The 14,589-nt window shown below is 41.9% G+C and overlaps 1 protein-coding gene across 2 annotated transcripts; it reads right to left on the reverse strand.

Annotated features, from left to right (window-relative positions):
• Positions 1–1,565: 1,565 nt before the first annotated feature.
• LOC6537562 (protein obstructor-E) lies at positions 1,566–13,390 on the reverse strand. 2 transcript variants are annotated; one of them, XM_015192930.3, is made up of 5 exons: positions 13,205–13,390; positions 7,371–7,580; positions 7,081–7,269; positions 6,804–7,014; positions 1,566–2,442 (listed from the first exon to the last, which is right to left on the reverse strand). In XM_015192930.3, the coding sequence occupies exons 1-5, from the start codon at positions 13,245–13,247 to the stop codon at positions 2,388–2,390; spliced, it is 708 nt and encodes a 235-aa protein (XP_015048416.1). In that variant the 5' UTR covers positions 13,248–13,390; the 3' UTR covers positions 1,566–2,387. The 2 variants fall into 2 exon arrangements, with proteins under 2 accessions (XP_015048416.1, XP_002098108.1); XM_002098072.4 differs by lacking the exon at positions 1,566–2,442 and adding an exon at positions 4,244–6,233 and having other exon boundaries at positions 13,205–13,389.
• Between the last annotated feature and the right edge of the window lie 1,199 nt (positions 13,391–14,589).

Raw genomic sequence — 14,589 nt, forward strand, 5'->3', positions numbered from 1 at the left:
GACTATCTGATACCCGTTACCCTTAGCTAGTATATCAACTTTGTGGCTTCTATAGTTCCAGAGATCCCTCCGATCATACGGACGGACGGACAGACGGACGGACAAACGGACGAACAGACGGACGGAAAACGGATGGACAAACGGACAGACGGACGGACAAACGGACGAACAGACGGACGGACGGACAGACGGACATGGCCAGATCGACTATTAAACCTTATCAAGAATGTATATACTTTATATGCTCGGAAACGCTTCCTTCTGCCTGTTACATGCTTTTCATCGAATCGAGTATACCCTTTTACTCTACTACTAACGGGTATAAAAAGGATTTGTGAGTGTTGGCCACGTTGCTGTTGTTGCCACTTCGATGGACCGTTCCTGTTGTTGCTGTCGTAGTGGCCAATGCCATTGTCATTAGCCGTTGGGCAAATAATTTACTTTACCACATTTACTTCGATAACTAACCATTGTGTTGTTGCTACTGCCGCTGCTGCTGCTGCTGCTCTTGCTGTTGTCCGTTGTTGCTTTTGCTTTTGCTTTTGGTTCAGGCGCCTGGCGCCCGATGGCCATTGCGACCGCACGCTCACACACACAAGTACACTGGACAAAATTAGGCAATTGGCCCGACATAAACTGATGTCAGGTCGTGATTTAAAGTCGAAATTGCACTACGCAATGCAATTACATACATAGATCTAATTCTAATCATAATTCCTTAGTTAGACGAACTCTCTAAAAAGCTATCATGTTGGGAAGAAAGAAGTGAAAAAATTGTTCTCAGTGTACTTATTGATAGCCAGACGAAGCGCGTTGGGTGGTGTGGGATTTGGTGGCGGTGGTGTGTGTGTGTTCCACTTATTGATTTCAATTAACATGCAACTGCATGTCTTCCCGTTGCAGCATGCAACATCCCCCATTGTTGCAGCCGCTTTTCAATCTTTTCATAGGCTAATGTTACACTTGTGCGTCGTTAGAGCTTGCCCTCTGACCCGCCTTGCCCCGCCCCTTTCGCCCATCGGGTGCATCGCCTGCATTGTTGTATTCAGAAGCCTGGGCTTCGATTCGAGCCTTAATAATTATCAATTTTGTGTGAGTTTGTATATTTTGTATTTTTGTTTGTTTATTTACTTGTTTTTTGGCTTAAGGCATTTTGCTGCTATTTGCTTGGCAAACAGTGCGTATGCGTGTTTTGTTTTGCGGTCAGTCAGCCAGCTAGCAACGATGCCTAGTCCTAGTAAATTGTGGCCAAGAGCCAATTCGGCCAAATGAAAGCTCCAAGTTCTACTCAACTGATTAAACTGTGTATATGCTAACAGCTTTGCGGAAAATAAAAGCATGGAAAGATGATGATAACAGTTGCATTTGTTGTAGGCCATTTATCAATTTTGACCATGGGTATAATGATTAAAACTAGGGAGTGAAAATAATGTGCGGCAAACATTAAAAATTCTTCAATTCCTACTTTTTTACTTTGAGCTAGATCCAACAATTTAAAACTGAAAATGAATCACGAGTATCTTTGCGAACTCAACGACTTTCTTTAATTTAAAAAAAAACTTGTATTTTATTTCAGATTGACACTTATGTCCTAAACTGCTTTTATTTATGTACAATACATTGACGTTATTAGAGGTTCTGGGAATCATGAGCCGTCTGTGTGTGTGGTTTCGTGAGTATTTAGTTAAATAAGTTAAATTTGACTTTGCGGCCACTGTGGTAACCGCGGAATACACGGAATTCGCTGCCGGCTCATCAAAGGTTTCTGGGAATTCCCACGAAGCATGAGGGTCTTCAATCCAGAGCTAATGTGATTGAATTCCTTTATTATTACTTCAACTTAAAGGTGCTCAATTGCACCTTCGACTATTTGTTCATCGGGCTATTTTTGGGGATATTCTATGGTCAGTCTTTAAAGGCAACTGTACAATTCTTATGTATTCTGCGTGCATACTTTACTTTTTATGCTTTTCATATGTGTGGCTTGTGTGTTTGCACTGTGAGAAACTTTAATAAATCATTCAACATGTTTGACTCGAGCTCTGAAGATTCTCTTTTTGTAGACAAAGGGTGTAATTTAAAAACTGTGTTATATTCAAAACCCGTTGTAGTTAAATGAACTCAATTGAAATTTAAATCAATAATGTTATCAGTCATTCCTCGGAATATCGCAATTAAAGTCAACTTTATATCCAAGGTCTTGATTTGTTGTGAGTGTACGTGTGGCAAGCATTTTAAGCCCACTGCTATTGTGGTTTCCTTCTGATCCTTCGCCATCCTTTGACTCCTTTTGTTGCCTCTCTTCTTGCCTTTCCGCAGTGACTTTCAGGCCTCAACTGCCGTGGCTTAAATTTTGTGTGAATTCGATGTGCCTTTCGAGTGTATCCTTAAAAGCCCAATTTTTTCAGAGCCTTCAGGTCTACATCGCCATAGTAATCCTCGCTGAAAAAACCAGAAACGAAAAGTATTAAATAAATCAAAATTCTTGCTAAATAGTATTCAAAGGGGCATTTCCTTTTCAGGGGTTTCCTTAGCCCGGCTCTTATTTGTTTAATTAAATTATTTTGTCTTTTGCCAGTCACGCTCCAAGGAATTCATGCCATGTATGTACATGGTTAACAAGTCGGGAGAATTTGATTAGGTAACGAAAGGAATTTTATTTTTATGCGCCCAACTTCTGTTTCTCTTTCTGTTCCCTCCACCTTTCTTTTTTTAAGCCCCTAGCAGCTCCCCGGTTTGTGTTGTAAATTGACAAAGGAAATATTTATTAAAAGCGTAATTAAAAATAATATTGTTAAAATCTTGTTACGAGCACAGCGAACGACGAGAGGGGCTCAGTCCGCTCACAAGGATTTGTGGCTTGGCCAGATGGAATAGCGCAAACGGCAGGGGGGAAAGGGACGAAGGAGAATGAGACAGAGATAGAGACAGAGACAGAGCAAAGCAACAGGACGTCAAGGATTAAAAGACGCTAGCTGGCTGGGTTGCCTTCTGGCCGCAATAACAACATTATCAGCGAACAACAAATTGCCTTTAAAACGCAGGCAACAAGGACCAAGTGTGATGGCGATGAGCTGGCGAGGCGCGCTTTTGCTGCCAGGACATGCATGTCCTCTCACCCCCCTTGCTCTGATACACTCAAAAAAAGTTACAAATTAATTACTGCTGGAAACATATGAACTACATTTGGACAAGAATAAGAGCAATGTGGAAAACTATTCGTTTTTAAGATAGTTTTTTAAAAAGCAATAAAAAAAGTTTTTAAGGCAAAATATAAAAAGTGACCAAGTTTGTGGTTTCTGTGTACTCGAACATATAAAATGCGCAGTGTGTTTGCGGATCTGGGCAGCGAATGCCAAAAAGCGCAAGGCTATTAAATTAAATTAAACGGAATTGACCAAAAACCAAGGACAGCTCAGAGTCCTTGTTCAGAAGTCAGCACCATAAATGTAGCGGCCCTGATAAAGATGCGGATCATGTAGTAAGTGGGTAGTGGATGTGGGGGGGGCATAAGCTGCAAAATATGGCTGTTGTTTAGTGGTCCAAAATTGTTTTCTTCTATTTACGTTTCTCATTTTTTTGCCACCATTTCTTGGCCACCATGGTTCCCTCGACTGTTGGTCGTCGCCTCCAGTCCCTGATATATATATGTGAATATTTTATATTGACAAGCAGTTGCCGACTCATAAGTTCTGCTTCTGCGTTTGTACCATCATTAAAATTAATTAGAGTCAAAATGTTAAAAGGATTTCATTGCCAGGCGGACATCCTACAGATCCGTCCCTTGGCCATTATCCATCAAGAGTTACTATCCTCTGTCGCACACAGTGCCCATCTTGTGTCTGCACTGCGGTTGGCCAGGGACTGCTACCCAGTTACTACTTGTGCACGGAGGATTTAAGCCAAAATCTGGTCCTTGGAACCAAAATTATAAAATATTGCGAATCAAATTACCAAAGTTATAAATTTTAAAGAGGTTCGTGCACACAAAGTTCGGACAGCCCGTTAGAAACAAATTAAAATATTTTTTGAATATGGTTACACTTCTCTAATGTTAGATAACATGCATATTTAATGACTTCATTACTTATTATAAGTTCACGCATTTAGCCTACACACTTTTCTCTTAGTGATTCAATTACTTTATTCCTGGACATTGATGTAATTTTGTTTAAGTTAAATCATTTTTGTTTATAAAACACTTGTATGTACGACGGGCGTTATCGGTTTGAGTCCCTTTTTCCGCATCTAAGCTGAGTTAGCCGCAAACATAAGCAGAATACACAGGATTCTTATGGCGAAATGGGAAAAGCAGCAACTTTTAATTGAAGATTGCTTACCATACTTGCTGCACTTAACTGCCAGCCCGCAGCCACAACGAGAGCATTTCAAAATATATTAAAGTGAAAGATGGCATCCAACGGTCGGTGTGTGGCGCCCATGAGCAAGGACATCGGGATAAGAGCTGAGCCAAGAAGGAGCTATGTACATCAAACTGAATGGATGTAGGCGACTTTATGCTCATATTTGCCCGAACATTCCGAGAGCTCTTTACGCGGCTTTTCGATGCCAAAAAGAGCTTATGCGACACACACGAAGCTCTGCCTCACACACACACACACACACACGCACGGACGGAGAAGAGAGCAGAAAATGTCCTTTTGCGATAACTTGTGCCTGGAGTTTGTATAGTTTTATAATTTTTATTTAATTAGTTTTAAAACTTTTTTCCAGAGCGCCATAAATGCACACAAGCCCAGGTTCACCCATACAACGAGGGACACTCGCACACAGAGGCTAAAGTTAAAGTTTCCAGCTTCTATGAGTTAGTGAGAGGAGAAAGGAAGCCCTACTCGATTCCAAGCCCCTCCAGGACCTTTATCGAGGTGCCACTGCCCACGGTTTCCCTGTCTCCTGACCCCTTTCTCCTTTTCCCGCTCACATTTTCCATTTTCCATTTCCCTTTTGCTTTTTGTAAGGCGGTGTGTGTGTGTGGCTGGTTCTGCCTGCAATTGTGTTGATAATTTGAAAATTCATTTAAAGTTTTTGTATCGCGTTTTTGTTTATAGAATCTAATGAATAATTAACAAAGTTCTTGTGCATTTGAAAAGACGTCAACGGCGAAGAAGGCAGAGACTTCCTGGTCGCCTTGAAAATGCCAGCCAACTTCCCATTTGCCGCAAATATGACTGGCAAAGTTTCATGTTTACTTATTATTTACAGACTCTAACGAGTCTAAAGGCGAAGAAAAAAATCGATATCGTCAACTTTCCTACTACAAAACACACGATACTTACTGCTCTGTTAAGCATTTTTTTTCCAAGGATATTCAAAAATTCCTTGCCTTGCAGAGTCCAAAATTAAGATAGTATAATTTGGACTCAACAAAAAAAATGTGAATTGGGAAGTAAGAATAAAAGCCTGTTAAATGTATTCAATTAAGCCGGTGATTCCACTAATGTGGGTGTAAAACAACAGCTAGCCTACACAAGTAATATTATTCCTGTGAAATCTTGAAGGGAATTAAAAAAAAATTATAATTGTATTGTGTTTTTCTTTATATATTTTTGTTGTTTTTTGTTTTTATGTATAAAATAAAATTATAATCTTATAAACAAGGATCACTTAAATGTACAAATCTCTAAATTTTACGCTTCATATTGAACGATTTCTTTCATTCCTCGATGTTTGTTTACAAAATTTTGTGTAAGTCCTTCGAGCCTGAATTTCGATATTTCGGCAATTTCGATATGTTTTATACTTGTTGAAAACAGAAACATGAAGAGACGAGCAAGCAAGTTTGACTCAGACAAAACGACAGAGATTTATAGATTCATAAATTAGAAGCATAGTACAGAAGTCAACTGAGAAGTTCGAAGATGGCAGGAAAATAGTTCTTGATGTGATTCTAATTTCAGATTGAGGCTGAGTATTATATCTTCTGATTTTCATCTGATTTGTGATGTGGGGGATTTTTGGCAGGATGGGAACGGGGGTTCTGAATTGATTGATCTTGTTGTATTGTTTTGTAATAATAGTTGCTGTTGTTGTTGTTTAGTTATTGTTGTTAAAGTTGTAAAGTTGTAGGTTCTTGTTGTAGATGGTATGTTTATGAGGAGGAGGAGGCAGCTTTGGTTTTTGGCGCGCCCTTATTGCGACCTTCACTGTTCAGTCCAGCTAAAAGTTCGCTCTTGCGGATGCTCTTCAAATCCAGATCACCGTAGTAGTCCTCGCTGCAAAAGTAAATGGGACCCAGGTAAAGAGATATGTATGTAAGAATATGCCAGAGATATGGATAAGTGATGCGTGGATAAGTGATTGTGATATGTGTTGAGTATAGACAGTGGAGTGAATGTCAAGACTTTGGGGGATGTGGTGATAGGTGCTAGGTGATGTACGAGTGGCAGAAAACATCGAAATAGATTCAGAATGTTGGGCATCGAAATGTCATATCCGAAGATATTTGAGGGTGGCTAAAAGAATGCTTTCCCTTTTTGTAGCGAAAATATAAAAAAAAACACCTTAAGCAGGATTATATATAATGGCAGCTTTACAGGAACTTCTTTAAATTTAGATTTTCCATATTGAGACCTAAGTACATATGAGGTAACTCGATTTAATTAGAAATAGATTATATGGAACTATAATGTTTTGATATAATCATTTCTTTTGTCCTCGACTAAGGCAATTTATCACAAAATGTTCAAGTGCAAGCAAGATGACCTCTTAACCTTTCTTATTTTGGCGTTCAGAGTGCCAGCCTAGGCAGAATTAACAGATTGAAAATAGAGATTTCAACTTACCACCCGGGAACATCCTCGGGATCCTCGCAGTTGCCAGTGCCATCACTGTCGCCAATCTTGAACACTGTGCCGATGGGGCATCCGTACTCGCGTGCCACGCCCTCCAAGCAGATGTAGTACTTGCGGCAGTCCTCGGGATGGGCGTGGCGCGAGAAGGATCCGGCGTTGGCCAGCTCACCAGCCGCCGGGCAGGAGAATCCGTTGGCCACCTCTGCAATTCAGGGTATAGTTATTTGACTCTGTTGGACTGTCGAACCTGTTGGTTTGTCGAACCCACCTTCGTTCTTGCACTCAGGCACCTGGTCAGCCCACATGCACACGCGAGCATCGCGATCGTAGGCCAATCCGGGGGAGCACTGGTATCTGGAGGGCTCGCCGTTCCAGCAGTTCCAGAACACGTCGCACTTGTTCTCATCGGGGAAGATGCCGTACAGGCGGGAGCAGTGGGGGGTGGTGATTGGGGGCTCTGTGCAATTGGAATATAACATTTCATAAGTAATGACCATTAACAAAAAATACTGTATTATTAAAATGTTGCCTAAATGCCTCATTTTACTGATAACTCACCAAGCTCATTGCGATCGCCGCAATCCACGTTGTGCAGATAGTCGCAGTTCTCGGTGAGGTATTTGGAGTCCGTGGCATCGAAAGCCAGACCGTTTCCGCAGGTCTTCAGCTCGGAAACGCCGTTGTCGCACTTCCAGTACTTGTCGCAGGACGTGTCATGTGGATAGAATCCAAAGTCATCGGGGCACTTAAAGCTACTTTGGGCCACAGCTGTAAGAGATGCAATCAAAAGGTACGGAATAAGCAACTTGATACAACTTAGAATTCAATAAAATTACAAAGTGTAGAATGTAGAAAGGTGAACCGATTGGAAAAGTGTATAAAATGAGGTGTAAAACTAAATTCCTAAAGCTCCATGGTGGATACAATAATTATCTTCGGTCAATTCTGGGCAATACTAGTATATATTTTACGAAAGTCGCAGACGAATTGCGGAATCTCAAGGCATGCAGATGCAGATACTCGTATCCAAGATGCTTATTATCATTATTACGGCAAGACGAACTCGATGATGATGATGTTGGGCACGGCCGTTTGTCATGTGGCCCAAAAGGCATTCACTTTAAAAAGTCTGATGTCTGACAGGGAGACGATGGTTGCCAATAAATCTCGAAGGCAACTTTCAGCAGTCGCAGTCACACACAGTCACAGATCGCTGACAGCTCAGGGCCAACTGCATTTACTTTTGTTTCGTGCGATGTTTTACTCTCCCTCGTTTTTGGGTATGGAATTACAGCGAACCCTGTGACAGGGAGTTGAAGCTCCTGAAATGCGCCACCAAGGACTTAAGCCTCCTCTCCTCCTCTCCTCCTCTCCTCCGTCGCCGGCCTTGTCCGGTTTTCCAGTTTCCAGTTTTTGTCGAATCTGAGCTCAATGCAACCGCAGGGCGTAACGAACTAAATTGCATTTGTACATCTAACTAACGCGGTATTTACCGGCATTTTCTATATATACATATATAGATATATCTGGGATGCAAAATCAAATGGCAGCAGTCAAAAAATAATTACCCACGTATAGTCTGGCATTGAAAAGAAATTCGCCCGTTTGGTTTCCTGTACATCAGTGTATGTGTGTGTGTGATAATCTAATTGCAAAGCCGCAGAGTTGCGGTCACGTTTCATTTCCAATGTGCACTGTTCAATCAAAAGTGCGCATCAATTGCCTAAGCCGGGGGCTAAGTCCATGGTCAGGCCCCCCATGGTTAGGCCCCCCAAAAAGGACCCACGATGGGCGCCATAAAATCAGGTGCAAATCGCCTGGGAAACCACATGAATGCAACAATTGAATGAAAACATAGAAAAATCAACTGGTTCGCTGGTCTGCATAAACAACATGCAATGCAATTTTCATTTTGTGTGCAAACTAATCAAATCTCAAATTTTACATTTGCCCAGATTCTGGGCTCATGAACAAGCTAGTATAAATCAAAACGCTGGCTCCCACAAAATTATTTGCGGACTTTAATTAAAACTGTTATTTTCGCTGCGTATTTATTTTTAGCGAAAAAATGCTGTATTGCCAAACATATATACATATATGGTGGTTGGCTTAGCCAGTCATTTAGCCAGCTGGGATTCGCAAAAAACATTGATTGTTTACTTGTCTACGTTTTGCGCATCGCATTTGATCGCATTTGTTTATTGTAATTTTGTTAATTACGCAGTTTGATCGCAGCCACAATTTAAATTTGAATTTAATAACGCAGCTCTTAGCTCTTGTTATGATTTTTAAGTTCAAGGAATGGCAATTTATTGCCCCCGTTCTCCGAGTCGTTCGTGATTAGTCTGCGACTTCAATTAGCCGGGCATTTCATGGTTCGAGGACAGCCACTGGCTTGCACTTAGTCAGGCAGCTAGAAACCTTCGCCACTTCAGCAGCGGCGAAACAACTTGGTTTCATCTGCAACTCTGCGAAAGAGTGCCTTTTGCAGCGGAATGGACACACAGGAATGGACCGCACTAATGCCTTTGTACACACATGATGATTGTGCACTTACGGCTGTGGTGGCACACACAGTTAGCCACATGTTTTCTAAGCAATTACAGAGACACCTGGTGTACAGTGCGTATGCGCAATATTAGGCCAAGCCCAATGTGTCAAGCAAGCGGGCAAGAAAAGGCAATAAGGGCTTTATATGTTTGTATACTCAAAACTGCACTTATTTTAAAAACATTTTAGTACCAATCTGTATTAAGAGATGTCCAGACTTGGGCTGTTTTGAGCAGCTTTTTGTTTTCTATAGAATTCCTGTTATTTTCCTAAAAGCTTGTGCGATTTGAAGTCCAACCCACTAACTTACTCACTTACTTAACACTCTGTTCGAATTCAGTTGAAACCGATAGCATCTAACCATATCACGCGCTACTTCATTTAATTATCTAACAAGAGCCGAGATTCTGTTGACATGACATAACGCTGAACTAGCTTAAAGCAAACCGCAAGACGAACGAAAACGAAAATGAAAGCCAAAGGCACAGCTAGCCCACATTCTCGTGGGGAACCGGTTCGGCCAGATTCTAGACCGACTACTAACCCACTCTGAAGTCCGGCAATGTGGCAATGTGGCAATGTCTTTTGTTCTCGGCGGTGCCGCCCGGCGCACCTTGGAAATAAATAGATTGAGCGGCATGCCAATGCAATTTCAGTGTACGAATACTGCATAGGAGTAAGGAGCACATTTTGCACTGCAATCCACGTGAGCCAGCGAATTATTTATAAGCTAGTTAGACTGATTGCCTGGTGTGGCAGGCCATTTAATTTAGTGTTTGGCCATAATTGGTTTATCTATCAGTGCGGAGCGCTTAATTACATTTTTTGCTCCTTTGGTGCAAACAATGCGGATGGGTGTCTATGTGGCTGTTTATGTGCATTTAAATAATATATTTTTATTGACATTTTAACAGTTAAACTGACATTTGTGTTGGTCTTATTGGTTGATTACACACCATTGGCATTGGATGACCCCGGTCGCTGTTTATCATTCGTACGTCCGGTCGTCGTCCATTAACATAATCATTTAATTAACCAAAAATGTACACAGCTCTGGCACAATTTACAAACTCTGCAGAGCTGCAATAAATGAAATTAATTTATTTGTTACACAAATGACAGACACTGTCAAGATGCAAATGAATTCATAATTTGAAATCATTAAATGAATGTGTTAGCGATATAGTCAAGTGCCCGTGGTTTTAAATAACTCAGTAGTTAGATGCGAAACGTATCGATATTTCTTTTCTTTCTATCTGCAATCCGCAATCTCGAGCTGCATATCTCAGGACGTTCTGCCGCGAAGATACTCGTAACGTGACAAATGATGACAATTTGCCATCGCATGCCGGCCAACTCAGTCGTCAGCCCATAAATACCAGTATCAGCGCATTGAACCCAGGCAAATTCGGGGGCATTATGAAGGACCCGCAAGGACTATAATCGCCGTCAGCTACTGCTCCTGCTCCTGCGGTTGCAGGTACAATCAGAGTCAGAGTCGCAGGTTGCAGGTTGCCACTTTTGGAGGCACCAAGCCGCACAAGTGTGTATCTATCATTTGCCTGGCTGTTTGCAACTCTAGCTGGTGGCGTGGTGTTATTTTTATCGCTGTTTGTCTTCTTGTCTGGCAAGACATCGCCGCCGTATAAATCAAGAAAATTGCTGACATTTAAGCACGTTTCGTTGGGGAGCCTTTGGCCCGTTAGGTATTTACATTTGCCCGGCAACAACGGCACTCAAGTATTTCCGCTAAATGTTGCCGTCTTTCAAAAACAGTTTTTGTATACGCGGCGCCGACAACATCGTAATGATATTTAAATATTTGCCCACATTGTTGTGGGCCTGCTGTCCGTATGTGGGTTAATCTGTATTTGGATTGTTCAGTCTATTGTTTGTCTTTTACTCTATAGTTGTTGGCCGAGAAGTGCACATGAAGATACTCAACCGATTCGATGATGATGTATACGAGTTTTGAAACACAAAATATATAGAAACTACATTGCGATTAACTTAAGTAAAATTACATTGTAAAAGTTGCAGTTATAAAGCCAACTATATTTGAATAGTTATAGAAAAAGTTTGGGTTCAACATATAAGAACTTTTCAAATAGCATTTTCTATGTTTTGCGTCTTGTTTGTGTCACTAGAAATCCGCAATAAATATTTCGGCCCAAAAAGGCTTAGCCGGTTTTCATGTATTTACCGCTGTATAGATATGACATTAATTGCAATTTAACGGATCGACGCTGGCGTTTTTAAAAGAAATTGATTTTCAAAGCACGACGGTCCTCGCCAAAATTGGCATGCAAATTGAGTTTTAAAAGCGTTGTATTTTGGCCCTTCGCGAGGTTGGCCATAAATCAGCATAGATAGCCGAGCGCGTGTGCTGGCCTGGCCTAATGCAAGCCATAGAATTCGGCACGCCCAGTTGCATGTCGGCCCTTTTCATTTGATTTTGTTGCCACAAAATAAAAACCTTTCAGGCGTGACTTGCTGCCGTTGCCTGTGTGGCAATAGAGAATAAGCAAAATAAAAATACAGCAAAATGGCACAATTTATTTTGTTTGTCTTTGGCCATTTTTTTGTCAGCGGCGGTTGGTGCTAGATTTTGATACCGAACCGCAAGAGGGGAAAATAATCAAGAGTCGAATGCGGAAATTTATTGTGCTCGCTATCGTTTTTTTTTTTTTTTTTTTTTTGGGAATATTTACCCCTTTAAATTGTTTATCGTCGCGATTAGCGGCCTGGTTTTCGAAAACTGAAATGGAAGTTGCGCCTTAAAGTCGGACTTTCAAGTGGGCTTGAAAGTGAGTGAGTTAAACTGGCAAGTGCCGTTGCATAATTAATGCCAACTTGAACTTGAAAAGGCATTTATATTTCGGTCTCTTGTGAAGTTTAATAACTTCGAAATTACTGGTAATTAAATTGGAGTAGAGAAATTGCTTTTTACGGCCATGCTCGACTTGGCAGCAAAAATGCATGGCACGAATTCGCAAGCATTGTTATGTTGAATAACAAAAAGCCAACGGGTTTTGATTTGGCTTTTGGGGAGTGGCTACATAGTTGCGTAGTTCAAATTCCTGAGCCCAGCCCTGCTCAGTTGTATCTCATCTTTTAGGAGGCTGCTGTCTAAAGTGCTTTTCAATGTCAATGTCAGAATTGGCGAATTGCGACTTGACCACACCTTACGTCTTAAGGCATATGGCATATTCGAAATTGAAGTTAGACATCCGAGGCTGCGAACTGGTTATCTAATGCAGCCCGAATCTTAATATTGATTACCACACCGATGCCAATTTCGCAATCGAGTTGCAGCGGAGCTAGACGATCGTCGCTGTTGTAACCTCTCCCAGCTTTTAAGGCTTTCCGATGAGGTAATGAAATCGAACCGAATCGAATCGAATGCGGAGATGCAGAGATGCAGAGATACACCGATACAGATACGCGGATACAGATACCCTGGGTCACAAGCGTAACTGTAACTGTGTGTCTGCGTGGAAAACTTTGGCTGGGTTGGGACTTGCTCAATTGCATTTTTCTCTGCTTGGCTTCGCTTTTCGTTTCGTTTCGTTTCAGCGTCTGGGTTTTCGCTTTTCGCTTTTCGCTGTTCGATCTCGATTTGGTTTCAGCTTCAGTTTTAGCTTCGATCGCTGGTAAAAGTGGAGCAGTGATAGTTGATTTACCCGTCGTTGCACAAGCACACTCTCGATTTTTGCACACTGATTTTCAGCACTCAAGTGTCCTTCATGTTGCGCAAGCGGAAAAGCATTTTCCACTAGCCGCTCCTCTTTCTTTCTTTTCTTTTTTTTCATTATTTCACTTAGCTAGCTAAAGATACATACCGGCTCCGAATAATGCCACAAACACCACGAGAAACTTCTTCATTTTGCGAGTGTAGTTAGTTGTATATTAGTTGCAATCGGGACCGACGGAACCGCACTTGAAAAAACTGAGACTGTAACTCAAGCTCAAAAACTGTGAACTGACTGCGCTCCACTGGCACCGCGACTGGAAATGTGTGTGGTTTCCGTCGAGCGGTAGCTTTTTATACCGCTGCGCATGCGCAACGTCGCGAACTATCCACACGTAAACGTCGCCGTTGCCGTCGCTGTCGCTGTCGCTGCGACGCTTACGCCGGCTTCTGCGTCGGCGCGAGCAGCGACATTGCAACGGTATTCGTAGCAGGCAGCTTTTCGCTCGCTGCGTGGCGAACCTCTCTCCTTCACTCTCTCCGTCCTTTTCTACAGAGCTTACCTCAGCTTACCTGTTTGGTATGCAGGCAGCGACGCTGGCAGAGCAGCCGCAGTCGCAGTCACAGTCGCAGTCGCCGTCGACGTCTATTGTTTTGTGGCCCAAACCATTTGTCAATTGATCTTTTTTCACTTCCAACTCCGGCTGCCTGCGCTTTGCATTTTTTCTTTTTTCTCTCATATTTTTATGTACTTTTTTAAGGTGGGGGTTGCATATGGAATTTTAGCCCGAAAAAGTTCACAGCGAGTATGTGTGTGTGAGTGCACAACTAGCATTCAATTTGTATCTGCAACTAATCACGGCTGAGGGCACGGCATCTAGCAGTGCAAGAGATATGTAGAAAATTCATGGCTGAACTTCACCGCAATAATACATATATTTATCAATATTTAATGGTTTTCTATTTGACACTGCTGGGTGTGATTTTACAAGTATCTGTGCACAATACAAATATCGCGTATACGCCGCACTGGCTGTTGCAAGCAAAACTCATAGCTTAAATTTAATCAGCTCCATTAGCTTGATTTCCTATTGCGATGGTCAACCGGTGGCCGGCAATGCAATTCGAATTATGCACCGATATCCAGCGACGCGCCTCGCCACAGCAAATAAATATAAACAAAAGTGGAGAGCCATTTAGCCCATAGTCACTCAACTGGCTGGCATTTAAAACAGGCCGTCATCTCGAATGCAGTGCGTGCCAGTAAAAGGTAGGCCAGCAAGTTGTTTTTGCTGCGGCTGCTATTTGCTGGATGTGTTGTTGTTGCTATAGCTATTAAAAGTGACCCAGCTCGGCGGTCAACGGCAGCCACTCGGCGGCGCCTTCAAGTGGCAAGAAGAAAAATTGCAAAAAACTATGTGCAATTAATAGCAAGAAATGTGATTCAAGGTTTCGGAATGCAGGAAGAATATGAAATTACAGCCAGCTCACAGACTGCGGCAAAAAAGTTACAGCTGGCGATGATGGCAAGTCGAT

Source organism: Drosophila yakuba, chromosome 3R, assembly GCF_016746365.2.
Source record: "Drosophila yakuba strain Tai18E2 chromosome 3R, Prin_Dyak_Tai18E2_2.1, whole genome shotgun sequence".
NCBI lineage: Eukaryota > Metazoa > Arthropoda > Insecta > Diptera > Drosophilidae > Drosophila > Drosophila yakuba.